Source organism: Danio aesculapii, chromosome 7 (assembly GCF_903798145.1).
Source record: "Danio aesculapii chromosome 7, fDanAes4.1, whole genome shotgun sequence".
Classification (NCBI taxonomy): Eukaryota; Metazoa; Chordata; class Actinopteri; order Cypriniformes; family Danionidae; genus Danio; species Danio aesculapii.
The window spans coordinates 4,635,831-4,663,314 of NC_079441.1; the positions used below are offsets into that span (position 1 = coordinate 4,635,831).

The 27,484-nt window shown below is 37.8% G+C and overlaps 5 protein-coding genes and 1 pseudogene across 5 annotated transcripts; 1 reads left to right on the forward strand and 5 right to left on the reverse strand.

The window, feature by feature from the left end:
• Positions 1–2,479: 2,479 nt before the first annotated feature.
• LOC130231579 (histone H2B 1/2) lies at positions 2,480–3,021 on the reverse strand. The gene has a single exon (XM_056460928.1). It carries the CDS (start codon positions 3,007–3,009, stop codon positions 2,635–2,637), a length of 375 nt encoding a protein of 124 aa, XP_056316903.1. The 5' UTR covers positions 3,010–3,021; the 3' UTR covers positions 2,480–2,634.
• Positions 3,022–3,679: 658 nt separating this feature from the next.
• LOC130231601 (histone H3-like) lies at positions 3,680–15,303 on the reverse strand. The gene is made up of 2 exons (XM_056460947.1): positions 14,971–15,303; positions 3,680–4,027 (listed from the first exon to the last, which is right to left on the reverse strand). The coding sequence occupies exons 1-2, from the start codon at positions 15,301–15,303 to the stop codon at positions 3,698–3,700; spliced, it is 663 nt and encodes a 220-aa protein (XP_056316922.1). The 3' UTR covers positions 3,680–3,697.
• LOC130231560 (zinc finger and SCAN domain-containing protein 29-like) lies at positions 6,814–8,660 on the forward strand. Its single transcript, XM_056460909.1, has 3 exons — positions 6,814–7,184; positions 7,985–8,131; positions 8,299–8,660. The coding sequence occupies exons 1-3, from the start codon at positions 6,821–6,823 to the stop codon at positions 8,565–8,567; spliced, it is 780 nt and encodes a 259-aa protein (XP_056316884.1). The 5' UTR covers positions 6,814–6,820; the 3' UTR covers positions 8,568–8,660.
• A 526-nt stretch (positions 15,304–15,829) lies between the features above and the next one.
• Positions 15,830–16,757, reverse strand: LOC130231596 (histone H1-like; annotated as a pseudogene).
• A 4,629-nt stretch (positions 16,758–21,386) lies between these two features.
• On the reverse strand, positions 21,387–27,200 carry LOC130231603 (histone H2A-like). The gene is made up of 2 exons (XM_056460949.1): positions 26,829–27,200; positions 21,387–21,895 (listed from the first exon to the last, which is right to left on the reverse strand). The coding sequence occupies exons 1-2, from the start codon at positions 27,198–27,200 to the stop codon at positions 21,620–21,622; spliced, it is 648 nt and encodes a 215-aa protein (XP_056316924.1). The 3' UTR covers positions 21,387–21,619.
• Positions 22,978–23,968, reverse strand: LOC130231586 (histone H4). Its single transcript, XM_056460934.1, has one exon. It carries the CDS (start codon positions 23,951–23,953, stop codon positions 23,642–23,644), a length of 312 nt encoding a protein of 103 aa, XP_056316909.1. The 5' UTR covers positions 23,954–23,968; the 3' UTR covers positions 22,978–23,641.
• Positions 27,201–27,484: the final 284 nt, after the last annotated feature.

Genomic DNA, 27,484 nt, shown 5'->3' on the forward strand with positions numbered 1-27,484 from the left:
GGCTCCCTCCCGTTTGCAAGGCGAGAGGGGAGTTTGATCTTAGGTAGATCTTGAAACTCCCCTGTTGTAGTAGCTAATGAACAGATAGTGATTGCTCTTAAGAGATAACTACTTACTTGGAGGAAGCCTATTGTGCTGATTTGGATTATTCAATTAACTTAAGTTGCATGTTTTTGGATGGTGGGAGGAAACCGGGGGACCAAGGGGAAACCCACGTGAGCACGAGGGGAACGTGTAAACTCTGCACAGAAATGTCGGCTGGCTTGGTAAGGACTAGAACCAGTGGCATTCTTGGTATGAGGCAACAGTGCTAATCACTGGGCCATCATGTCACACATCTAGGAAAGGAGGGGGAGTAGGGGTGGAAGGGGGGATTATTCAAAACAAAGATGGCTGTTATATGGAACTGAGGGTATTTATAGTGGCTTAGGAATCGTCTGATTGGTGAATCGTGAATTGGCTAATGCATGACTAGCTGTGTTCAATCATAAGCACGTGATCCTCTCGAAATTTTTTTATGAATAAACTTCACCTAATGTGACTGAAAGCTATACATGAGCGCGCTCTGTTCCTCATCTTTATATCTTAAACTAATTTCGAGAGGAGTACGCGCTCATGATTAACCCAGCTGGCTCATATTAGCTAATCCCAATCCTCCAATCAAAGCACCATAAGTTCCTATATATATATCCTCCTTTTCTCTTTGCAACTATCTTCGTCTTGAAGAAACCCCCCACCTCCCCTCCTTCCAGCTTTATCCAGAATAGGTGGCTCGGTGGCCCAGCGACCAGCAGGAATTCCATCGGCTCTGGCTCCTTGCTGTAGCATCCGGCATTTCTGGGCGGAGCTGGCAAGCGTCCACACGGGTTTTCCCGGAGTCCCCCGGGTTTTCTCAAAGCTAAATACACTCGACATTATAGACCACCTAAACCCAAGTCTGTTCTACCAGACATCTCGCTCTCAGGGAGTTTACCTTGGCCTTAGCTGCGGGGGAGCTTTGAGACCGCCCTGAGCTCAATCTCCCCTCGCTCCGCAAAGGGAGGGAGCCCTGGACTCGAGGATCCCTTGAGCTCAGGGCTCTCTCTCCCGGGACAGCATGCCAAACAAGCTTTTGTAAGTCATGAGCTAAGTGAGAACTCTTGAATAAATGAACAGCAGATTATTGTTGACGGAAAATTATGAAACTATAATGTAGTCAAAATATATAAAAACTATCCAACATTAGCTTTTGTTATAAACTGTTGCGTTAAGTTGTTTATTCAATAGATAAGCAGATCGAAGCGTTTATATTTGCATAGCCTATTTGTTTAGCTGTTTTTGTGGATGACATTAATATTGATAATTGAGCTGTTGTATTGTAAAAGTAAAAAAAGAAAAGTCTTCTGAGAATCTTATTGGTTAAAACACCCATTTTCAGTGTGAGTTGTGAGATATGACATGAGCTGTTGGCATAACTCATATTTTACAATTGCAATAATCACACTTGTAATAATTCAGAATTAATTCAGCAATTTTATCAGATATATTGTAAATTATCTAAATCCCTGCTGCCTAGATACTCCAATCAGTCACAGATCAAGGAAAGTAAATCAAATCCCTCACAGGTTTATTCACACGCATGAAAAAAAATACTTATTAAATGCTTTATTTCCAGTTCATAATTTTATTTAGAGCATTATGCCAACGGGGTATATATTAAGTTAATAGGATAAAAGTTCAATGTGAAATCAGACATTGAGGAACTCTTATATAGTCTAAATGGCATGATATTCGTTTCAAAGTTCACTTCTGTGAATATTATGTCTGTGTTTTTATCCAACAGTGACTTATCTTATATACTTTTGTATTTTACTGATTTTGTTCGTTGACACCAGTTTCTTCTTCTATTGTTTACTTGAGTAATTACTAATCAAAGGTTTTTATTTTTGTTGAAATGAGCGTAATACATATATTATTGATTTGCTTCACTTCTGTGTCATCATTTGTGAGCTATCATCTAATGCAGGAACAGTGTGGTAATAGTTCAGCTGTAATGAACTGACCAATCTTAACTCTCTGTAATGTTTTTAGAGAACTTCATCCGAATCCATTTCAAGCTACTGAAGGTTTTCCACAACACTGTTAAACTAGCCTAATGTATATAACACATTTGAAAGCAGTTTTAATAACGAATACTCCGATAAAAAAAAATCTGTCAGAAAAAACTAATTTTGACTTGAACTCTAAAAGGAAAGACCGCCATTAGCAAACTGCTGCTTTGTGCCATATGAGAATATTTTTTTTATAAAAATCTGCTGATTTATAGGAAATCACACATAAACTCGTTTTATTCTGAAATGGCATATACTTAATTTTATTCAACAGATCTAAACCTACAGATTTCTCACAATACATACAGGAAAACATTATTTTGCAAGTTAGATTATAAATACTCGAAATATCTGTATTTATTTGAAGCCGTTTACAGTTCAAGCACTGAAGCCATTTTCTTTTATTATGCTTTGATGAGTGTTTTATAGAGTAAACAAGTAACACTGCTTTTAAGTATAATTAAAATAGAAATTCAAGCTCATTTAAAGACAACATGGGCGGCTCTTAAAAGAGCCTTTGGATTGCAGAAGTTGACTCTGCGCTTTACTTTGAGCTGGTGTACTTGGTGACGGCCTTTGTGCCCTCAGACACGGCGTGTTTGGCCAGTTCACCGGGCAGCAGCAGACGCACGGCGGTCTGGATCTCTCTGGATGTGATGGTGGAGCGCTTGTTGTAGTGAGCGAGACGAGACGCCTCACCGGCGATGCGCTCGAAGATGTCGTTGACGAACGAGTTCATGATTCCCATCGCTTTAGAGGAGATTCCAGTGTCAGGATGGACCTGCTTCAGTACTTTGTACACGTAGATAGCGTAACTCTCCTTCCTGGTCCTTTTGCGCTTCTTTCCTCCTTTACCGGCGGTTTTAGTCACCGCCTTCTTGGAGCCCTTCTTGGGCGCGGCCTTCGCTGGTTCAGGCATATCAGCTTAATACGAAACCGAGCTTACAGAGTGACTGAAGGTCACATACTGGCTATTTATAAGGCTCTTATGCAAAATTTAGAACGAATAACCAACCCTCTCCGATTGGTGCAATAAGTGTGTGACACTGACTTCATTGGTCATGAAGGAGACATGCCTGCAAGCAGATCTACCAATTACTGCTTTAAAACTGTAGGCCCCGCCCATGCGTCACTTCCGCATAGATAGCGGCCATGTTTTATTTTCCCGCTACGAATTATTTTTTAAACTATTTTCATTTATTGGAAAACAAACCAAATAACCGATGCAAATAACTAATCTTTACTAACAAGCACCACATTTATTACAATTATAACTTTAAAGAGGTTTTTGTAAACAAAGACAGCCTCACTCACCTATTACTACTCACTCTACAGTACTATTCCGGCTAAAACATGACTTTGGGTTAGTGTTATGTAATTAATTTTACACTAGGAAAATAAGTTAAATCGCTACAGATTTTTTTACCGTATAAAATCCAATAGCTTCAATGAAATGACTATTCAGGAATTACCATGTTCAAGTTTGATAGGAAAAATGTTTTCTAAAATAGTTCTCAACATAGTTAAGTCTTAATAAAAACTTGTCTTTTCCGACATAGTGGGTGGCTCTTAAAAGAGCCTTTGGTTTATGGATCAATCGTAGAAATTTAACCGCCGAATCCGTACAGAGTGCGTCCCTGCCGTTTCAGTGCGTACACAACATCCATGGCAGTCACGGTCTTCCTCTTGGCGTGCTCGGTGTATGTAACAGCATCACGGATCACATTCTCCAGAAACACCTTCAGAACACCGCGGGTCTCCTCATAGATCAGGCCAGAGATACGCTTGACTCCGCCACGGCGAGCGAGACGGCGAATAGCGGGTTTGGTGATTCCCTGGATGTTATCACGCAGAACTTTACGGTGACGCTTAGCGCCTCCTTTTCCCAGTCCTTTACCACCTTTGCCTCTTCCAGACATGATCACAGATTCTACCACCTCGAGCGAACACAAGCGAGCTTTACAATCATCTATAGGACCTAGTTGAAACCTGCGTAGGCGGTGCTTCACAAAGTCACGTGTATTTCGAAGGATTTATGGAAGGAAAAGCAGCTAGGTCACGTTTACTGTCAAAATAATGCGAGTTGATATTTTGTTAAGTGCTCTGCTCAATTTTGAACACGTAATAATGTCAATAATGTAGGCTGTTTAAAATGTATACGCCTCCCTGACTTAGCCGTTATTGGGGTACTGAATATTTGGTCCCAATTTAATACTAAACTTGATTTACCCCACAGCTAGGCGCCGTTTTCTTCTCTACTGGGAATTAAATAAGCGTCCAACTACATCCAGTGGGTTGTGGAGACGTTGGAAAAAGTTAGGTGCTCTGGGGAAACAAAAATGGCGATGTTTTATAACTTGCTTGAAGTTTACTAACATCCATTTAATAGAAAAACTATACTTCCTTTAAATGTTTTATTTTATTTCAACGTTGACAATGTATCTCAACATTTGACTGTAGAGTGACTGCATTCAGTTGGTTGTAAGAACATTTTCTGAATGCTCGTTTCCATTTTTCTCTTTCCTTGTTCTGTTTTACCTCTCCCCCTTTTTTTCTTTTTATTGTTATTTTTTCTCTTCACTGAATGAACAAATCCTAATACTTCTATTTGCAAACACTATTTTGATCTTTAGAATACACAAACTGTATTGTTAGAGTATCACTGGGCTGACTTTTATCTAGACCTATTCTGAATGTAATACATTTTTTACAACTTGCTATCTCTGAATTAAATATGAGCCTTCCATCTTCTGCGCTTTCTGCCCTGAGTGCTTGAGTCAGACCTGTGTTTGATAAGTAACCGCAATGTTATAGAACACACTTGATCATCTTTGGAAATAAGATTTATGGCCTGTTTCCACTGAGTGGTACGGTTCGGTACGCTTTTATGGGTACCTAAAAGCGCACAGCACCGTATCACTTTTTCGGCATCCTTTTTTCTTGTTCTGGAGTTTTATCGGGTGGTTGGCAAACCAACTTTAATGAGCATTTTCCCCCACCTACACTCTCAGAAATAAAGGTACGTGAGCTGTCCCTTTTCAAAAGGTACAAGTTTGTACCAAAAAGGTCCATATTAATACCTCGTGGGTTCATATTAGTACCTAAAAAGTACAAAATTGTTTCTCTTAAAATTTGTAGGTACTAATACTTTTATGGACCCTTCAAGTACAAATGTGTATCTTTTGAAAAGGCACCACCCCATTGACAGATCTCATACCTTTATTTCTGAGAGTGTACTGAATTAAAGTATGGAGCGCAACTTGGTTGTTAATCTTGAGGGATTAGTAAGGGAATACTACATGTATTTACTGTAAAAGAGAGGGAAAAAAATAAATAAAAAAAGGAGAAAAAACTCAAAGGAGAAACCTATTATATCCCATCCATTAAATCAATGTCTTTCATATATCTAAACATTTCGTTATTTACCTTTTTATCTCTGCCTTATAACACATCTTTTAGGGAGAAATTGGCTATGTTTAGCTCTTTAATCCTTCAAAAAATGATTTGCACTGATTATTATTTTTGTCAATGAATACATGAGATACCGTTTCAGGAAGACCACATCTTTCACAGTTACCGTTTTTGTGCTTTCCAATTTTAAATAAAAGTTGGTTTAAAGCAGAGTGACCTCCCTGCTGAAGAAAAACAGCTTAAACCAGCCTAAGCTGGTTGGCTGGTTTTAGCTGGTCAACCAGGCTGGTTTTAGGGGGGTTTTGGACATTCCAGGCTGGTTTCCAGCCATTTTCAGCCTGGTTTTAGCTGGTCAGGCTGGGAGATGACCAGCTATAACCAGCTTGACCAGCCAGCCAACCTAGGAGCCCAGCCAAAATCCAACACGGGCAGGGCCAGTGTTGCTAACTATTTCCAATGAAAAGTAGCTAAAGCCTGCTCGAAAAGTAGCTAAATGTTGCCAGATGACGCCAAGCACTAGTTTGCATATCAATGACGTCATTATGTAGTATCTGACAAACGTAAGCCCTTAACGTATACTCTCTAAGGCGCTGTGTATTATTATATTATATTAAAACATTACATCTAGATGCACATTAAATAGGTTCTTATTAACGTAATACTTTGCGTGATGACGTCATTGCGGAATCACAAATCAAAACTACATCTTTAAGTAGTATATAAAATAATTAATGTTTTCTGAAGTTGACTGGCCATCTCAGCAAAAACATTATTTTAAATATGCCCATTTAGATTTGTATGAAAAACATAGTTGACTATTTGTACTTTTTAACTTGTGAAATGAACACATTTGTGAAAGTGACAGCAATTATAGCCCTATTGAAATTTACGTCTACCTAAATCACCAACAATTATACATGTTAACAATTATCAGTGAATTAATGGTTATGAAAAACAATCTGAGCCAGCAATTTACTGAGTGAAGCCTGCAGCCGCTGCTCTTTTGAGTTACTTTTTAAAAATTGCTAAAAGTAGACAAATGAATGTTAAAAATTGCTAAATTTGTTGCTAGGTGCTTTTTGAAAAAAAGTTGCAAGGGTACTACGAAAAGTTGCTAAATCTAGCAACAAAATTGCTAAATTGGCAACACTGGGCAGGGATCCATAAAAGGCTGACTTTCCCATTTTTCGGCACCCTTACGAAAGGCTACCAAAAGGTGGAGCTACACGGGCAGCTGAACGCTGATTGGTTACAGAGAATCGTCACTTGTGCGTGCGACAAAGACAAGAAACAACACAGCAGAAGCGATAGAACAAACAATGTCTGCGAGCGGCAATCAACCGTGGTCGACCCGGGAGGTGCAAACCTTCCTGGCCATAATCGGCGAAGAGAAGGTGCTTGGTAACGGCATGGTAAGAAACGAAAGGGTTTTTCAGCTTGTTTCTGAAAGAATGGCTGCGGAAGGGTTCCAGCAGACGGCCGATCAGTGTCGCCTCAAATTCAAGAAGTTGCGAAGTGACTACCGTAGAATAAAACATAACAGCAGACGCGGTGTGAACCGTAAGAAGAAAAAGTGGTTCGACACCATGGACGCAATCTACGGACGCAGACCGGCGAGTTTGGAGAGAAGCGGCGGCATCGATACGACCACCTCTTTGCTGGAGTCTTTGACGAACTCTTCTGGTGAGTTGATAAACCAAACAGAAGCTTTTAGAAATAATCACTTTTTATGTTTAACTTTAGAGTAAGTATGTTGTCTGTTGATTGTTTGCTAGCCAGTCATCGCCCATTTTGTGTGTGTAACGTGAGCATAAAGCTAGTTTCTAGTCCGCCTCGTTGGATAGGCTTTAAAACCAACGCATTCAAAAACAAGAGTGAACAAAACAAGTGTGGTAAACGTTTAAACAAAAGTAATTCCTGTGAAGTTTGACATTTTATATTTATAAGTACTTTCTATTTATGTATTTTCATTAATTTTCCCTTTTTTAATATTGGGTCGCCACAGCGGAATTAACCGCTACCTTATCAAGCATATGTTTTAAGCAGCGGATGCCCTTCTAGCTGCAAACCATCACTGGCAAACACTCATTCACACACACTATGGACAATTTAGCCTATCAAATTCACCTATACCACGGAAACCCACGAGGACATGCAAACTCCATACAGAAACGCCAACTAACCCAGTCGAGGCTTGAACCAGCGACCTTCTTGCTGTGAGGCGAATGTGCTACCCATTGTGCCACCGTGCAGCCTCTGCTTATGTATTTTGCTATCTTTAAAATTCGTTATTGAGGTCAGATACATCATGGAGCTTAAGATCTCTGGATTTATTAAACATCAGAGACATGAGACACACAGTATATCAATGCTTTAGGATATAATTACTGTCCACCAGTTAAAAGAACTTCTCATTGAGTGTTTGTAAGAGCTGTGTGTGTGTGTGTGTATTATGTAATTAACATGATCATGTATCTATTCAGTTGAAGACCCTCCCAGCCAGCTGGAAACCACGGAGGGATTTGATGAGAGGTTGTCTGTGTGTTCCAGTTCGGCCACAAGGACCTCAACACCGACACCTTTACAACCAGCTCCATCACCTCAAAATGGACCTCGTCGTATGCTATTTGGTAAGACATAAAATCAATAGAGAACTCCCTTTGCACAGTACTTTATTGGTTGTTAGTAATACTGTAAAATATTAGTATCTTCCCTGCATATAACTGCACGAATAGTCACATTGCAAAGGTAAACAGTTTTTTTTAAACAGCCAACATTTCTCTGTTTTGCATTGAAGGCAAGAGGAAGAGGGGGCAGCAGGATGTTGCTGCAGCTCTGGCAAAGTTACAGGCATCTGATGAAAGGCATCAGGAATGGCTGGAGAGGGTGGAGGACCGCCGTGACCAGCAGTTTAAAATAATGCTGGAGGATATTCGTGAGGAAAGACGACATGAGGCTGAATTAACTCGTCAACACATGGAGCAGATGTCGAGCTTCAATCAGGCCTTCCTCGGCATACTCGGCCAGCTGGTGCAGGTGCTGAGTAGTAGCCGTAACCCAGCCTGAACATCCAAAAACTGGACTTTTGAGCGCTGACTTGAAAACTGAAGACACTTTTAACGTTTGATTGCACCACTTTCTTATTTTTGCACTACATATTATATTGAAACTTTGATTTTAGTATTTTTTTTCTATTTTAATAATAAACCATTGTTAACATTATTGATATGTCATGTGGTCATCTCAAAGTGTAGTTTAGCTACATAAGGAAAATGTTGAAGTTGAGAGAAAGTTGGTTTTATGTTTGCACATTTCAGCGACAGACCCAACACATTGTTTACCATTGGTCTTTGAATATTTGGACTGAAATCAGATGCAAGTTTGACTTTAAAACAACAATATAAAACCAACTTTACCTCATTAATGTTAATACTGCTGAATGCTTTGATTGTCCTAGATTCAGAGCTTAGTTAGTCAGCATTGTCATTTCACAACGCTGGGTCAAAAGTGTAGCTTAATTTGCACCTTGCACAGTACAAAAAAATTCCACTGTAATTGCGGAGCAAAAAATGGAAATTAACATATGTGAATATTCGGTTTATGATAGTTCAAAAGTAACTCTCAGCCTAAATTGAGTTGTTGTATGTAAAGTAAACATTGTGTAGTTAGGGAATGATATTTAATAGAATACCCCTGCTTCAGGGGTGATTAATGTGTCTGTGCTCTTTGGGTAAAGGATTCATAAAGTATAAACAATGAAAATATAAGAAAAGAAATATTTAAAGACTTTATTACCATGGCTAATCCATAAAACCGCACCTATGTATTTTGGCAAACACGTTTTGGTAACATATCAGAGACTGGAAGGGGCTGTATGTGTTCATATATGTTGCATGTATTTATTTTATATAATCACAGATGTGACAGTAGGCTATTTCGCACATCATTGATCTACTTATAATCAAAATATGTTCATAGAAAAGGTTAGTAATGAACATTTCTACATAAGTAGGTGTGTAAAGCATCTGTTTTGTGAGACCCGCTTCGCGTATGATATGTGAACGACTCATACAGCTTTACTTTTATTATTATTATTATTATAACAAAATTAAACATTTGCATTACATGCCAGGGAGCAAAACACAAATGTATCTTTAAGATTCACAGTTTTTACTGCTTTCTTGTTAGTACATTCAGAAATCAAAGACATATAAAGATTTAGATAAATAAAAATCTGCTTACAAAATTTACACTTGTGTATAAAATTTCTGGCCAAAAATACAATAAGAAAAAATAAATAAAAAACATCGAGATGTTCATTCTGATGGTTATAACCCAAATAACGTGTTCATATTTTAACATAACATCAGGAATTCTACCGCTAAATAAACCTAATACTTTCCAAAACATTTTTGGTATACTCACAATTCCAAAATAAGGTGAGACAGATCTTCAGTTTGGTGATCATAGAAGAAGCTATTTTCATCAAAATCTTCAGAAATAAACCTTTGTAGGATAGGACCTATGTATTATTTTATAAGACACTTCACGGTTTTATTGTACATTAGGAATTTCTAAGGTAAAGTCCATACTCTTTTCCAGTTAATATTACTTATACTGTATGTCTGTTCCAATAATAGACAGTATTAGGACTAGAGATTATCTCACGCTGAAATAAGAGAGCGGATATTTTTGTCATTTGACTTTGTGGTAAATAGTAATTTACCAAGAGCTATTTTTAGCACATTTAAAAGTGGCACAACCTGGGAAGACTCATTGTCCCATCCCTTCACAAGCATAATAATCCCAGAAAGGATTGCTCCAAAAACAATAGCAAATTCTTTAGCTGTAATTGGGGATTTATAATGGGACAAAAATTCCACACAATTAAAAGGCACTCCTGTTATTAAATAATTGTCCAACATAAATTATAAAAAAAATTTGCCCAATTATCAAAGTAAATGGACTTATTTTTGTAAAGTAAATCTTTGCTGTGCCAAATTATAAAATTATGTTTAGAAAAGATGGTGTAGATCACCATTGTTTGTAAAACGAAGATACTTTGGAAGGAATTTTCTCAGGATTATAATTACACAAGAGCAAAAAAATTTAACAAATGAAACTTTCTGTCGCACACCACGCCCATAAAGGGTATCCTTCAATCACTGACAGTTCTACCTCCATCCAGTAGAGGGTGCTGTTCTCTTAAAAAAAGGCTGTGTTTTTTTTTTTTTTTTTTTTTTTTTTTTTTTTTTTACATTTATCAACTTACAAACTCAAACGAGGAACAAAAACGGCATATAACAATATATACACACACTTCCAATCACATTTACATTATACAGTGCATACACACATTTTAATACAAAACATTAAAAAGAAAGAAAAAAAACTTTTAGGGGGGGGGTTGCACAAAAAGATTAAAATTAAATTAAATATAAAGATACATTTTTAAAAGGAAATAGACTCGGCCATTGTTTTGTATAGTTACTCTGTAGCCTTATTTTCTTTGGTTATTACTTTTAAAGACTCTAAATATGTTTTACATTCATTTTAAAGCAATTAATTGAGGGTTTACTGTTATTCCACTTACTTTTGTGTATATAATATTTGCTTGTAATAATAATAATAATAATGTTATCATAATGTTAACATCAATGAACATTTTTTTGGGAAAACCATCTGCATAAACCAAAACCTTAATCAAATTTAGGGATGGAATGTCAGTATCTTTATTGTTGCTTAGCCAACTGCAAAGGTCCTGCCAAAACTTTTTTTTCAACTGGACAAGAGAAAAAGAATTGTTCAATGGTTTTAGGCTCTTCTGAACAAAAAACACAAGGGTCTACCTCAAATCTGATTTTTTTTTCATAAAATTTCTGCTGCTGGATATGTATTATTGATTATTCTAAACTGCAAATCTTTCATTTTCGGTAAAATTGGCCATTTCAGATATTTAGAATAATTTTATTAAGTATATTTTTTTCAAACCGTTTCATTTTTTATGGTGTATTAAAATCTGAAAATAATTTACTTTTTAAAATATGCCCAATTACTTTGTTACATTTTTTTAATCTGCAATACCTACTTCTCCAATCTTTAATTCTGGTAATTTTGTAGATACCTTTGAATATGTTACAGTATTATGTATAATTTTTTAAAACAATAGGAATAGTTGTACTTAAAGAATTTAATTCACTAAATGAACATGAGGCCTCAGAAAATGAATACACATGAACAACAAAGATCAGTGGGGTTCACATTTATTCCTAAGAATTTAAGTTAGGAGACTTTGTTTGTATTTTTAACAAGGGCTGAAACCCCAAACAAAATAAAGGATAAAATAAATAAGATTACAGTGTCTTCTCAGTTATCAACAAACTGTTTATCAATAAAAAAAAATAAAAAAAAAGATATCAAGTAATACAAAGTTCTCTTTGTCTTGTGTGCAATAAACAATAAATGCAGACTGTGTCTCACTAATACTAGTAATAATAATAGTAATCATAATAGTGGCCGTTGTTTCCCCTGTGTTTCCCACTGTGCACTCAAACACCTAAGTTGTAAACAGCTTCATCTGTACATGCGGTTTAACCACTTGCAATGACACTCGTTCTCACAGACCAACGCAATCCTGCGTCAACATCCAACTGGATATCATACTTCACTCAAACAATCGACGATCGCTCGCGCATACAGCAACGCAGTTACTTCCTCATTGATTTGCGGGAGCGCGCATGTTCGCGTACACATACGCGTGATGACGTCACAAGATGTTTTTTAAAGGGTCCTGTCTTTATTTTCCTACACCCTTTTTCGTCATTTTTATAAATATTTTACCCCCTATCAACCATCACCTGGTTACAAACATTTTATCTCATATTTTTCCATGACTGAAATATGTTGAAGAAGTAAACCATTTTTCATCTAAAAGATAAAACGTTTTTATCATACCATTCTTGTTCCAACACAGAGCAATGTGGTTTAAAAATTTGAGTAAAAGCTGTTTTCCAATAGTACAACATTTGTTTGTGGAACTTTGAAAGCTTAATTGGCAATTTTAAAACCTCAAAATCACATTTCAGCAAAAATTCTAACCCTCCGACTTTCTTGAAAACCCATTTTGGAATATGAATCCAAATGGAGTTAGGCTGCGCTGAATACATTTTAATCTAATTTATTTTAAGTATTCCAACCATTGATTCAAATTCAACAGCTTTTAGGCCTCCATTATTATATTATTTTATCATCTGGGATTAAGGCTGAGTGTAAACATCGAAGAAGTCTTTGGTGAAGCGATAAGTGTTGCAAAAGGAAAGGACTTTGGAGTGCTCTCTGTGAAAACGAATTCAAACGCAGTCAAAAAATGAAGGGTACAAGGTCTTGTTTATATTTTAATCGGTGAAACTTGAAAGACTTTGTCTATCTTGAAAGTTTATGGCTTGTTGACAGTCTTTTGGTTAATGTTTAATTGTTGTTAGCACATATATAAGGATTTTGAATATCAGTGATATCCATATTATTTGTTAGTTTTGTACAAAAGGCGTGTCATTTATTGTAACTATTTTCTTATAACTTGCACTACAAATAGGACATTAACGGTTATTAAGTTCTTTATTTTTGGTCATTTCATGTGTTTTAGATTTATCAAAAATAAGATCACTAGTTGTGCTAAAATTAGTTCATTGTTAAAGCTGTTTATATTGCAGTCTAACAGGACATTGTTGTAGTTCATAAAGTCATAAATGCTTTATCTGCATTAAATATTGTCATTGTTAGTGTTAAAACAATTTAAATTATTTAGACTTATTTAGACACTATAAAGTTAGGCTAGTTTATAATTTATGCCTGTACAGTAAGACTGTTAATGTGTATTTATCAGTTTATTGACTTATGAGTAGGCCCACACGGAATCTGCGTGCGCAGAATTCTGCAGATTTTTAGCCCATCATTGAGTCTGTTTATTTACTTGTGGAAACTTATATTTATTCAGTTTTTTAATTAATTAAAGTAATAATATTGACTAATATGAATATATTCATATGATTTATTTACAATTCAGTTTATAAAGTCATATTTTTTGTCTTTTAGTTGAGATATGAAATGAGAGACTTGCTTTGTTTACCAAATAAAGTGGATCTTATTGGATTTGCATTATAAACATTAAATACAAGTTAAAAATGTATAATTTTTTATTTCATATATTAAGATTTTAGTTATGATACTCACAAAATAATTCTGCTTAAATCCGCAGATTTTTAACACAGTTCTGCGCCGAAATAGCAAAAAATGCCCACACATTCTGTCTGGCCCTACTTATGAGCATTTGTTTAACAGGTATGTGTTACGAGTATTGTTTTCTTTGTTTCTTTTATTCAGCTCTTACGATGATTTATTTTGAAGATTAAACATTTTATAAACATCCCTGAGAGAAAAGTGGATCTGATCAGCTGGGAATGCTATACCCTTTAAGCAGTGGAAATGCAAGCCTGATAAAGGTAACTCGCACCATACTGTACCAGTCAGTGGAAAAAGGCCATTAAAGTGTGTATGCAGAATGCACTCTAAAATGTCTGGTAAATGAACTCTTCCTCCTCAAGATTCGGTTTGAGGTGTTTGTGGAGCATAAAACAGTACTGCTTAAGGATTGCTAAAAGTGGATATCAGTGCAATTAATGGAAATTTGGACACAAACTTTATCGACTGCGCTTAATTCAAAATTGTGTTTTATGTAAGAAGGAAAATGTGTTGGAGAGTGTTTTTTGCATTTAAATGAGGAATGTATATAATAACAAGGTTTGTTTAGTAAGGGTAGATATGACACACTGTGCATTATAAAGACGACTGAGGCTGGCATGATGCGCCTGTGCCGAATGATGTGCATGTCTGAGGGGTCTCTAAATAGGTTATGCCTGAGATGTTTACACTCCTAGTGGTGTTGAGCTTCACCAAAATAACAATATTTTTATTAATTATTACAATATGCTTATTCTTATTGCTTTTTTTAACCTAAAGCTATTTTTAAAATGTATAATTGCATTGTTCTACTGAGCTGCTTACAAGTAGAACTCATATTTGCAATATTAAATCAATTTAGCCAACTCTTCTATTATTCTTCTTCTATCTATACTTTTAGCTCCGTGGCATGCTTACTGATGGAAAAAAATTAAGGAAAAAAAGAAATCACTGGTTAACAACTATGACCAACTCTGAGATTTTTGATATTAAGTTGCTTTGTGGCATGTTGAACAAGACTTGCTAAATCTGCCTCTACGTGAAAACCTCATTAATGGTACTGAACACTTAAACACGTTAAGAAAAAGCATCTTTTCTAGACACATTGAGGTGGCTCTTAAAAGAGCCGTTGGGGTTTAATGCGTCAGCAGTGCGTTTAAGCGCGCTCTCCGCGGATGCGGCGGGCCAGCTGGATGTCTTTGGGCATGATGGTGACTCTCTTGGCGTGGATGGCGCACAGGTTTGTGTCCTCAAACAGACCCACCAGATAAGCCTCGCTGGCCTCCTGCAGGGCCATGACGGCAGAGCTCTGGAAACGCAGATCAGTCTTAAAATCCTGAGCGATTTCTCTCACCAGACGCTGGAAGGGCAGTTTGCGGATCAGCAGCTCAGTGGACTTCTGATAACGGCGGATCTCTCTCAGAGCCACGGTACCGGGCCTGTAGCGGTGAGGCTTCTTGACGCCGCCGGTGGCCGGTGCACTCTTACGGGCAGCTTTAGTGGCGAGCTGCTTCCTTGGAGCTTTTCCTCCAGTGGATTTACGAGCGGTCTGCTTGGTTCTTGCCATTGTCGATGAACTGCTAGATTGAGTTCTTGTAGACTGAAGGACACAGTATGCAGACTCGACTTTTTAATAGGAGGGCAGTGGTTTTTGAGGCGTTTGATTGGCTGTTGCATTTACGTCACAGTGTAACGTGAACATTCTGAGCAATGGCAGTGCATTACTTTTTTTTCTTTGTTTTGAGCAGACGAGTGAGTCAGCTGCCTTTCCCGCTCAAAAAAGCTTGAGGATGAGTTATTTTTGCGTACAATAGCGAAACTTGCACATCTATTTGGTTATTAGATAACTTATTGTTCATGTTTTAATTTAGCGTTTGAAAATAAGCTAACAGCGATGTGATTTTCAGATGTGAGCGAATGCTTCAAGTGGGAACTTATGAAAAAAGTAAACTTTTTAAGCAAAAGCCCTACATTTGTTCTGAATTTGTAGCCCCCATCGGTGTTGTATTCACGTGGATGAAAAAAAATATTTAAATTAGTTTTTCCTCATTGGGAATAAAAGGGATGTTTTCCAATTGAACTGTTTCCTGCCCTCTTCTTTTTTTCTGGTGGTTTATGTAATTGCTGTTTCATGATCAGTTGTTTGAGGCCGCTGAAATAATGCAATTTACAGTTATGTGAGTGGCTCTTAAAAGAGCCGTTTGGGTTTTGGAAGAATCGAGCAGAAATAGTCGATTACTTCTTCTTGGGAGCCGCCTTTTTAGGCTTCGCCGCCTTAGGTTTAGCTGTTTTGGGCTTGACTGCCTTCACCTTCTTGGGGCTCTTGGCTGCTTTCTTGGCAGCTGCTGGCTTCTTTACCTTCTTGGGGCTCTTGGTCGCCTTCTTGGCAGCCGCTGGCTTCTTGGCTTTCTTGGGGCTCTTTGTCGCCTTCTTCACAGATGTGGCCGCCGGTTTCTTTACTTTCTTGGGCGATTTCTTAGCGTCGGGTTTCTTGGCTTTCGCGGCAGTTTTCTTGGCTGTCTTCTTAGGCTCGGCTTGTTTCTTGTTAAGCTTGAATGAGCCGGAGGCGCCTGTGCCTTTGGTCTGGGCCAGAGTGCCGTTGGTCACCAAGGCCTTGACTGCGGTTTTGACGCGGGAGTTGTTCTTCTCCACATCATATCCGCCGGCGGAGAGAGCCTTCTTCAGGGCTGCGAGAGACACGCCGTTTCTCTCCTTGGATGCGGTCACAGTCTTGACGATGAGGTCGCGGACATTTGGGCCAGCCTTCTTGGGCTTGGACGCCGCTTTCTTCTTGGGAGCTTTAGCCGGCGAGGCAGCAGGAGCTGGAGCAGTTTCAGCCATTTCTCTGAGCAGGGACCTTCACCTACAACTAGCAGTGAATAATGAAGCGCTGCTGGGCGGCGCTGTGAACTTAACTGCCACATGAGAACCGTGTAGACTCAATTGCCGCTCCTCAGAGAATCGCCTCGACACAAAACTTGTGCTTTCTCCGTTTAAACACAGAGCAAAACAAGTGCAATGAAATATTTTTCAGCAGACTAGAAAGACCTTATTGATAAGAAGAGGATCAAGGCTTTTTCGTGTAATACAAACAGGAGACGCCCCGAGTTTTGTTTTTGATTTATGGAGTCATATATCCTGTGTTCTTTCACTGAAGTTGTTTTCTATGCATATACGGCCTGTGAAAAAGTAAAACAAGATGTGCAGCAAGAGATATTAATGTGTTTTTTTTTTTCTATTTTAACAAAAGACCTTCTCATATTTTATATATGTTTTGTTTGTTTGTTTGAACTTAAATAAATAAAATAATATAACCAAAATAAATAAAATATAACGAAATATATAAAAGAAAATAATAACAATAAAATACATCCATACTAAACAGCTTAATTTCAAGTAAAGAGAGACACTAGTCCATATCTACAGTATCAATGCAATTATAATTCTACATAATTCATCAATTGCCTTGAAGCAAAAACATGTTTTACAAAAGTATTTTAAAGATGTTTGAGTACTTTAAAACACTGCACCAGTGTGTAGCATATTAAACCTACATAATGCAAAATCGGTAAATAACAAAGCAATCATCAGAAGTTTATTATTTTTGTGGCAGTATAACCCTAACAGAAACAGGTTGTCTTGTTATAATGTCTGCTGTCCAAAGATGCTATTAGTCTTGTGTCGTAAAAAACGTTTGGACCATGGGTCTTAAACTCAATTCCTGGAGGGTCACAGCTCTGCACAGTTTTGCTCCAACCCTAATCAAACACAGCTAATCCAAATAATCTAGTTGTTCAAAAGAGTCTCGAACACCTTGATTAATTGAATTAGCTGTGTTTTATTAAGATTGGAGCAAAAGTGTGCAGAGCTGTGGCCCTCCAGGAATTGAGTTTGAGACCCATGGTTTAGACAAAGGAAGCACTGTCAATCTAAAGCAGGCGTGCCCAACCTCGGTCCTGGAAGGCTGGTGTCCTGTTTAGCTGCAATTTCTCTCAGCGCACGTGCCAGGACATTTCTAGCAAGCCTAGAGCTTGATTGGCTAGTCCAGGTGTCTCTGATTGGGGTTGGATCTAAACTATGTACGACACCGGCCCTCCAGGACCGAGTTTGGGCACTCCTGATCTATAGTGTTTATGGTTTATGGCAGGGATGTCAAACTCAATTCCTGGAGGGCCGCAGCCCTGCACAGTTTAGTTCCAAACCTGCTCCAACACACTAAAGCTGCAGTCACACTAGAGTTTGAGCTTGTGAAATTCTGTCGTACGTCGCTGCGAAAAGGGGCGGTATTAAACAAGATGATCAGACATTAAAAAAGAGAGCGATATTTTAAATTCCTGTCTTGAGAGAGGTGTTTTGATCCTCGATTGGTCTCACGCAGTCAAGTAATGCGATTTCGCAGGTCAGAGTTCACCAAGCTTGAACTTTGCACCACAGCAATCTGCGAAACGTGACGCATGACCCTGCGTTTCCGGTCTGACGCAATCGCGTACGTATGAATAGAAGTCTATGGGGAGAAAAGTCAAGTGTGTCCGCAGCTGAAAGCTACGGTCACACTGGGCTTTGTGTGTGCGAAATTCTGTCGTACGTCGCTGCGAAAAGGGGCGGGATTAAACAAGATGATTAGACATTTAAAAAAGCAAGCGATTGCTCCATGTTTTAAATTTCTGTCCAGAGAGGTCCTGTTTTGATCCTCGATTGGTCTCACGCAGTCAAGTGATGCGATTTCGCAGGTCAGAGTTCACCAAGCTTGAACTTTGCACCGCAGCAACATGCGAAACTTGACGCATGACCCCGCGTTTCCGGTCTGACGCATTCGCGTGCGTATGAATGGAAGTCTATGGGAAAAAAAGTCAAGTGTGACCGCACCTTTACCTGTAGGTTTCAAACAAGACCGAAGGACTCAATTAGTTTGATCAGGTGTGTTTAATTAGGGTTGGAACTAAACTGTGCAGGGCTGCGGCCCTCCAGGAATTGAGTTTAGCATCCCTGGTTTATAGGGTAAAAGTTTAACCATAGCTTTTAAAGTGGATTTTACTTTGGCTTTTCATAAATAAACTGGGGGGGAAAAAGGCTACATTAACAATAAGCATAATCACAATAATAACTTAAATACATTATCGCTCTCCGTTTAGTTACATTTTATATTTTATCTAACAATTGTGCTCAGAAAAAAAGTAAATAAATTCTCTGAACCATACATTCTTTATTCATTATTAATTCAAAGCTGAATAATGTTCATTTGTCATTGAATATAGACAATGACGTTTGCTTGTGTCTTTATTCCCACCATTTTTAACCCTGTAACATCTCAAGATTTGTAAATATAAAACCTAATTGCAGCATTTTTGGCAAGCGAAGTTATTTATTAGAAAAGGCTTCATTTGCTTTTGTGACAAACAAACATTACACGCTTTTCTAATTATCGTTTTGATTCTACGTGATGTGATAAACAGAATTTGTAACGGCACTGGGAGCCACTAGGGTGCGATAACCGGATATATTGAAGAGAGCAAGAGAGATGTGTTTGGTAAAAGGACCGCATGGTGAACTAATGCTACCAATCAACTCTGGTTCGAGTATTTTGAGAACAATATTGCAGCAGCTGCTCAAACGTGAGTATTGACTGAGTGTTTATAAAGTTTATTAATGTATTTTCAATATTGATATGGCTTATGTTCATTTCTTATGTAGACAGGGCCTGTTTTGCTAAATGTTTCTGTTAACGGTGATTGTGTGATTCATTCTTTAATGGGTTTTCATGTATTTTAGATGATCATCAGTAGTCTTTTCTGAAAAGTGTGAGACACCGAGGACTGAACGATCTCATTCTTCTGAGACTAATTAATACGGTCAGTGACTCTTTTTACTATGTCTCTCTATCGTATATCCCAGGCAGAGGATATTCAGACATTAGACTCAAACAGCCTAAAGGATCTATATTCACCTCACCATTAATATAGTTTAAAGTTTAATAGGCTGTTTGTTCGAAGACTGCTTAATTCTATAATTGTTTTCATTTTTGTGGTATAAACTTGCATGCAAGGAAGTTTAAAAGATAAACTTAATCAGGCAGATTATTTTATTTTAAGTATAATTGAAATTCTCCGAACTCCATTGGAGTAACACCAGAGACGAGGTGATACAGTAAGAACTGGTTTTAAGAAAAGCGGTTCTAACTGCAGTTTTGCCAAATTAATAATAAAAAGTTATCACTGTGATGGTGAAACTACATTTCTAATCAAACATTTCCTCTGCAATCTTTTACAAAAAAAAGGAAATTAGGGCAGATTTAATATTTAAAATGTGGGAGTGGGTTGCTATTATCTAATTAGTTAAATCAAAAATAACTAACAATACTTTTAAATTAAATATTTTAATGCCAATATTATGCTATTGTTACAACTGAATTAGTTACAAAATAACTATAAAATGATAAAACATGAAATGCTAAAAACAGATCACTTGTACCCAGCTCAAATGTCATTAAAGTTACATCAGGGTGCTTTCACATCTGTAGTTCGCTTTATTTGGCCGGACCAAGGGCAATGAATGATACATTGTAGCATTTTCTGCCATATTTGGGTCCTTTTCACACCACACTGCTGGCTTTGGTACAAACCAGATGAAAAGAACCAAAATGCAGTGATCTGACAAAATCCACATCACTCATTGGCCAGATGTTGTTGAACATAGTTCCTAAACTGCTTATCGATTGGTCAGAATTCACTAACTGGTTGTATTCTTGCTCATAGTATACTATGTAGTTTGTATACATCACTTTAGACAAACTATACATTTCTAGAATGAAGTGCGGCTGGAAAACAATGTTTTAATGCATCGCACGTCACTTCAGGAGGAAGGTGTGAATTAATTTTGCTAAACTGCGACATGGTCATCTTGCGGAAATATTACCAACGACCCATCAGGTAATGTTCTTCCCCCTCTTTCTGTTGGTAAAGCGCTCCAGGGTTCGTTTGAAAGGAGGTCTGGGTACGCTTTTTTGGTCCGCTCTTGGTGCGATTGCTAAACCTGCCCAAACGAACTGCAACAAGAGGGAAAACGATCTCCAGTGCGATTCAACAGAGCTAAATAAGGCAGGCGTGAAAGCACCCATAGATAAAACCGGAGGAAACCGAACACTAGGAGAGCATGCAAACTCCAGAGAGCGAGAGAAGGAACCGAGGGTATCAAAGACAAATAACAGAGTATCTATATCTGCTGCTAAACTCTTTATGAATACAATGATTTTTCTTCATATATCTTATTGAGCTACAAGTTGGTGTCACAGGAACATTAAAACTTTTTAAAACTAAAGATTTTAGATAAATGTTTAGTATTGAACAACATTGCTAACATTTGACAATTTTTTTATTTTTATTCTGATGTGTGTTTAATGTATGAAATATTTGATGATCTTGCACCCCCACCTCTCAAACAATGTGCACATTGTCACTGTGTAAATGAATAAAATTAACAAGTAGACCCCTAATAGAGCCTGGTAGGAGCAGACCTATTTTGTATCCTACTTGACCATATCACATAGAAACTGACCAATATGTGACCACATCGCAAAACCCAAGGCTTAGACACATCTTAGGTCTTGATCTTAGCAGAATCTGTATGGGCTTTTTTGCGAAGACATGTTAAGTAATAAATATGTATTTAATATTACAGTCTTACATAGCTTATAAGTAAATCTCAAGACATATTAAACCTTGATTAAGCGCTTTTGAACAAAAACCCTGGATATTGTTACACTATAAACCCGCGTTGGAATGAATGTTTACCGAACCATCGACCACACTTAGAATGACATGCCCTCTACATGAAAACGTGGGTGGCTCTTAAAAGAGCCTTGGGGTTGCAGACGTTGACTCCGCGCTTTACTTGGAGCTGGTGTACTTGGTGACGGCCTTTGTGCCCTCAGACACGGCGTGTTTGGCCAGCTCCCCGGGCAGCAGCAGACGCACGGCGGTCTGGATCTCTCTGGATGTGATGGTGGAGCGCTTGTTGTAGTGAGCGAGACGAGACGCCTCACCGGCGATGCGCTCGAAGATGTCGTTGACGAACGAGTTCATGATTCCCATCGCCTTCGAGGAGATTCCAGTATCAGGATGAACCTGCTTCAGTACTTTGTACACGTAGATAGCGTAACTCTCCTTCCTGGTCCTCTTGCGCTTCTTTCCTCCTTTACCTGCGGTTTTAGTCACCGCCTTCTTGGAGCCCTTCTTAGGTGCGGGTTTAGCTGGTTCAGGCATGCTTGGTAAGAGCACAGTTCAGTATTATACGTTTTTTAATGGTAAGGTCACACTGGCTTTTTATCAGGCCCTTATGCAAATTTTATACGAATAACCAGCCTTCTTTGATTGGTGCATTGGAGCAAATAATGTGTGACGCTGATTTGCTTTGAAACTGTAGGCCCCGCCTATGAGTCGCTTCTTCATAGGTAACGGGCGTTCATTGTTTTATTTTCCCGCTCTTATATTGCTTTTTTAAATCAAATAATTTTTTTTTTATATTGGCACCAAATAACTGATGCAAATAGCTAATTGCTGCTAACAAATGCCAAATTGGATAGTTATATCTTTGATGCTTCTGCAAACAAAATGTCAGCTTTGCTCACAATTTTTTTAACAGTATGTGATATGCTTAATGTTCCGGCTGAAAATAACATCCTGGATTAGTCTTTCAGTAAGTTTTACACACAGGCACACAACTAGGAAACTAAGTATACAGCTAGAGGCTTATAATTTAAAGCAGGGGTCACCAACATGGTGCCCGTGTAACAGTTATTTTGGTTATATTATTTTCACTCAAAATCCTTATTTTCTATTGAGTATAACTGTAATTTACTTTATTATATATATTATTTTATCGTTTTGAGTTCATACATGTATATGACTTTCCAGATCTGTTTAGGTGTACTTTCACTTTAAGAGTGTATACTCGTTCTTGCGCGCGCATCGCTCTCAGTTCACTTCCTTCTTTATGTTTGATGGTATATTTCGAATTTAATGTTTGTTGCTTTGCTAAACATACTCTGATGGGGAATTATGAAACTGTGGTTCTAAATGATTGTGATTGAGATCGTTTGCATTTGTGAGTGAGATTAGCACATATTAGCATGCGGTAATTACTCCTCGTTTGCCAACAGGTTGTTTAATGAAGGTAAAGCAATCACAGAATGCATGATTTCAACATGTTTTCCATTTATGCAGAAAATAAAGACAGTGCCAAGCGGTTAGAGGTTTGGAGTTCTTTATTGAGACACAACAACACAACGCAAAGCGGATTCCACTCGTATGGGACCCGTTACACCCGCGAGGATGAGTTGCCCGCGGACCTGTTCTAAAACAGGTCACAATATTTTTTGTAGCAATTCTTTTTTTAATCACCCTTGCATTGGTGTAAAACCGAAAATGACATTAAGTTATACTGTATGTAAAAAAAGACTAAAGACTATTTCAGACAAAGTGTTGCATATAGATACGCGTTTCCCATCTTGTTAAATCATTGTTGACACTACTATTGTGAGAAGTCATTAACATAAGTGTTATCACATTGTTGAATATCATAGATTAACAAATACTTAGTGAATTGAGTATATGTTATATGAGAAGAGATATCAAACAGGTAGGCCTTCAACGTTAATCGGTAGCCAAGAAGTATTCAAAGGTTAGAAACGCCTGAATCTAACACATGGCAACAAACACGATATACAGAACCGGTTCACGTTTATTAGTATGTTACAAATTTAGTCAGGCTCAAATATATAAAGGTTGTAATTTATAAAAAAAAAACAGCTCTACTTCGGAAACCCGAAATAAAGCTAGTTAAAAGCCTCACTTAAGACATTGTGGGTGGCTCTTAAAAGAGCCTTTGGTTCAATGACCGATCGTAGACGTTTAACCTCCGAATCCGTACAGAGTGCGTCCCTGTCGTTTCAACGCGTACACAACATCCATGGCGGTCACGGTCTTCCTCTTGGCGTGCTCGGTGTATGTAACGGCGTCACGGATGACATTCTCAAGGAACACCTTGAGAACGCCGCGAGTCTCCTCGTAGATCAGACCTGAGATACGCTTGACTCCACCACGGCGAGCAAGACGACGGATGGCGGGTTTGGTGATTCCCTGGATGTTATCACGCAGCACCTTACGGTGACGCTTTGCGCCTCCTTTACCTAGACCTTTACCACCTTTGCCTCTTCCAGACATGATTCTCAACGGTTAAATTTCAGTGAGTACAGTCCAGCGCTACAGAGGAGAAGCTTTACAGTCGCTTAGACGACCTAGTTGAAACACTCAAGGCGGAGTTACAACGTAATAATAGGCGTGTCCATTTAGTGGCTTGAATTTTAGTCGCTTCTTGAATAATACAGTTAAAGACACAGTTCACCCAAGAATCATTTAAAAAAATTTAGTTACTGCCAGAGTTACTGGCAATGACCCCTTTCAAAAGACTGTTGTGACGCGTTGACGATCATCAGCATTTTAAGTCATTGAAAGTGTTTTTTTTTATATTTTGACTTTTAAAAAATGTATGAACATTTATATGTATTCGTATAGATCGTCTTTGCATCTAATTACAAAACCCAAATTGCCGCTTATGTGTAGTTTGTAATGCAGTGTTTATAGGGGCAGGACAGTAAATTTAACATTTTCTCTTCTGGCTGCTGTTATCACTCTCACTTTTTTTTTCTCTCACTATTTTTTCTTGATAACACTATCGTGTAGTTGTTCTGTTATTAATTCAGCAAATAGGATTGTAAAATATTAGTTGTACTCTTCACTTTGCTCTGAGTTTATTAAATATGACACAACTGAGCAAATGTGAAAAGGGATAAAGGACAATTTAATAAATAATGCAGTTACAGCATCAGATACTCAACAATTGAAAATATAAGTTACGTAGGGCCATTATTTGCAAGGATCTCAATGAGATTTTTTTGTATAACATGACCATTAACATTATGTGCATATCTATGTATTTCATTTATTGAAAACAAGTACAACCCAAGTATAATCCCAAGGGGTGACATAGTGGCTCAGTGGTTAGAACTGACGCCTCACAGCAGGAAGGTTGCAGGTTCGTGTCAAGTCTCCATGTTCTTCCTGTTTTGGTGTGGGTTTCCTAAGGGTGCTCCGGTTTCTCCCACAGTCCAAAGACACGCGGTACAGGTGAATTAACCATTTGCTGGAATAATTGGCGGTTCATTGCGCTGTGGCGACCCCTGATGAATAAAGGAAGTCAGCCGAAAGAAAATTAATGAATGAGTGAAGTATAACCAAGATGAGAATAGGCCACACAGGACTCAACCAGGGAAACATCCAACTGGGGAATGTTTACACTTTAGTCAACAAGAAACCATAGACCATGTATTATTCCACTATGGCAATATAATAATAAACAATACCACTTCATTCAATCAAACATGATTTTCCAATATTGGGTTTATTAGAGAACATTTAGCAAGTAATACAATAATGACATCAAACTTATTAAGAATTTCAACAAAAAAAAATAAAGCATATATACTCTTCTCCTGTTGTTTAAAGACAGCATACATCAATTCCATACATTTAGTACATAATCAGAACTGGCAGATTAAACCCAAAAATTAGCAGTCTGTCAGATGAAGAAGAGCCAAACATTCATCAAAAGAAATTTACTGAATATAGTTTGCAGTTTCATCAGCACAAGGTTCATATAGGCTGTTTTGCTTAAACTAAAATCAACAACAAACATATTGTAACATACTTCACGGAGTCACGCTCAGGCATATGGGTGCTTAAACCTGATTAATTTTTGCATTAACAGTCTCTAAACTTTATATGGAAAAGCCATAGAGTAAGCTTTCTTTTACTCTATCCAAAATTTACAGATCTTGTCCATATTCTTTTCCTTACCCATTACATCCAGCCATCTCATGTGTATTGGAGAGCACAAGTCCATTTTTGAAACTACATACAGACTTTGACATAATAAACAAAGTAAATCAACAATTCAATTTAATTCACCTTTATTTGTATAGCGCTTATACAATGTAGATTGTGTCAAAGCAGCTTCACATAAAAGGTCATAGTAAATAGGAACAGTAACAATTACACAGAGTGGAGATGATAAAATACTTAAAATACGCATTTAATTCAAATTAAATGATTGCGGTTCAGCTTAAGTTACCTAATGTTGCTTTCTTATTCAACTAATTCAGGGTTTCTGTAGGTCTTAATACCATTATAAATGAAACTTCACACTATACAACTTATATAGTTCGTTATTTCAAGGTCACATATTTTAAATAAATTGTCAAAGCAAATCCTAGTTGTGCATGCTATTTTTAGCAACTTAAAAAAAATACATCTTTAAAAACTATAAAACAAACTGTATGTGTGCTCAACAGTGTCAATATCCTCACCATACATCAACTATAAATTTTTGATATTTTTTATATATTATTGTGAGGATGGAAATTTACCATATTGGTAAACCGATTTGTTCAAAGTTGGTGATCGAACGCTTGCTGGCCAGAGGAAAATTAAGCCTGTTAAACAATCATTTAAGAGCTTCAAGAAAAAAAGTAAATTTACTTTAAGGCCTAAAATTTAGTTTTTGAAATTGAAGACAAACTATGATTCAAATAACTTCAACCATTTCCGCTGCAAAATACGTTGTTTCAAAGCATTTGAAACAGTCACTTGACATATTTTGGTTGACATGTTCTCTTTCAATCGCCATTTAGTATGAAGTATGTTTGTATGTTAATTACTTCTAAAGCTGTAATTATTGCGTTGCTTAAAACAATTTAATTTGGCGTTTCAATTGTAATTTAACACCAGTCTTATTTAAACAGAATGAAAGTTAAGTTGAATCGTACAGCAAAAATAAATAATAATAATTGACACATGGGTTGCTCTGAAACATATTGCAGACAATTCAAGACCTTGCGGACATTCTGTATTTTAAACGTAAATGGATTAACTCTATTAACTAATCGATGTTAGTTAAACTGCCTTTTAAAGAGTAAGTGGGTGGTTCTTAAAAGAACCTTTGGGTCTGTAAAAAGTGAATTGTGGTTTATTTGCCTTTGGCGGCCTTCTCAGTCTTCTTGGGCAGCAGCACGGCCTGGATGTTGGGCAGCACACCACCCTGAGCGATGGTCACTCCGCCTAGAAGCTTGTTCAGCTCCTCGTCATTGCGCACCGCCAGCTGAAGGTGTCGGGGGATGATGCGGGTCTTCTTGTTGTCCCGAGCGGCGTTTCCAGCCAACTCCAGAATTTCAGCGGTCAGATACTCGAGCACAGCTGCCAGATACACTGGAGCTCCAGCACCGACCCGCTGAGCATAGTTACCTTTACGGAGCAGTCTGTGAACGCGACCGACGGGGAACTGAAGCCCTGCTCTAGAGGAGCGAGTCTTGGCCTTAGCGCGGGCCTTTCCTCCGGTTTTGCCTCTTCCGCTCATGTTGGACAGCTGGTTTTCAAATATCAACGAATGATTTTATGCGGCGCGACAATCAGCTTTTAAAGCTAACGTGCCTCTCGCCTATTGGTCAGAATCTGAATCAGTTGAAAACCAACCACTGCCCTTCCCTCCAAATCGCAAGTCCCGCCCCATTTGCAAGTTTTTGGCAATGTTTTGTAATACCCACGCTTAAAGTATATAGTTGATATTCTGTTTGAAAAAATTATATTTATAGAATATATATAGAGTCAGTAATACAGTTAGCTGCAGGTATAAGCATATGG

What these genes read in the sequence shown, in the direction of transcription:
- LOC130231579 (XM_056460928.1), bottom strand. Translation starts at nt 3,009, where the DNA reads ATGCCTGAACCAGCGAAGGCCGCGCCCAAGAAGGGCTCCAAGAAGGCG.
- LOC130231560 (XM_056460909.1), top strand. Translation starts at nt 6,821, where the DNA reads ATGTCTGCGAGCGGCAATCAACCGTGGTCGACCCGGGAGGTGCAAACC. An exon ending in GTCTTTGACGAACTCTTCTG is followed by an intron (nt 7,185 to 7,984) that starts GTGAGTTGATAA and finishes GTATCTATTCAG; the next exon opens with TTGAAGACCCTCCCAGCCAG. An exon ending in ACCTCGTCGTATGCTATTTG is followed by an intron (nt 8,132 to 8,298) that starts GTAAGACATAAA and finishes TTTGCATTGAAG; the next exon opens with GCAAGAGGAAGAGGGGGCAG.
- LOC130231601 (XM_056460947.1), bottom strand. Translation starts at nt 15,303, where the DNA reads ATGGCAAGAACCAAGCAGACCGCTCGTAAATCCACTGGAGGAAAAGCT. An exon ending in TTGAGGACACAAACCTGTGC is followed by an intron (nt 4,028 to 14,970) that starts GCCATCCACGCC and finishes TGTTCGCTCGAG; the next exon opens with GTGGTAGAATCTGTGATCAT.
- LOC130231586 (XM_056460934.1), bottom strand. Translation starts at nt 23,953, where the DNA reads ATGTCTGGAAGAGGCAAAGGTGGTAAAGGTCTAGGTAAAGGAGGCGCA.
- LOC130231603 (XM_056460949.1), bottom strand. Translation starts at nt 27,200, where the DNA reads ATGAGCGGAAGAGGCAAAACCGGAGGAAAGGCCCGCGCTAAGGCCAAG. An exon ending in CCAAGAAGACTGAGAAGGCC is followed by an intron (nt 21,896 to 26,828) that starts GCCAAAGGCAAA and finishes AGGACCAGGAAG; the next exon opens with GAGAGTTACGCTATCTACGT.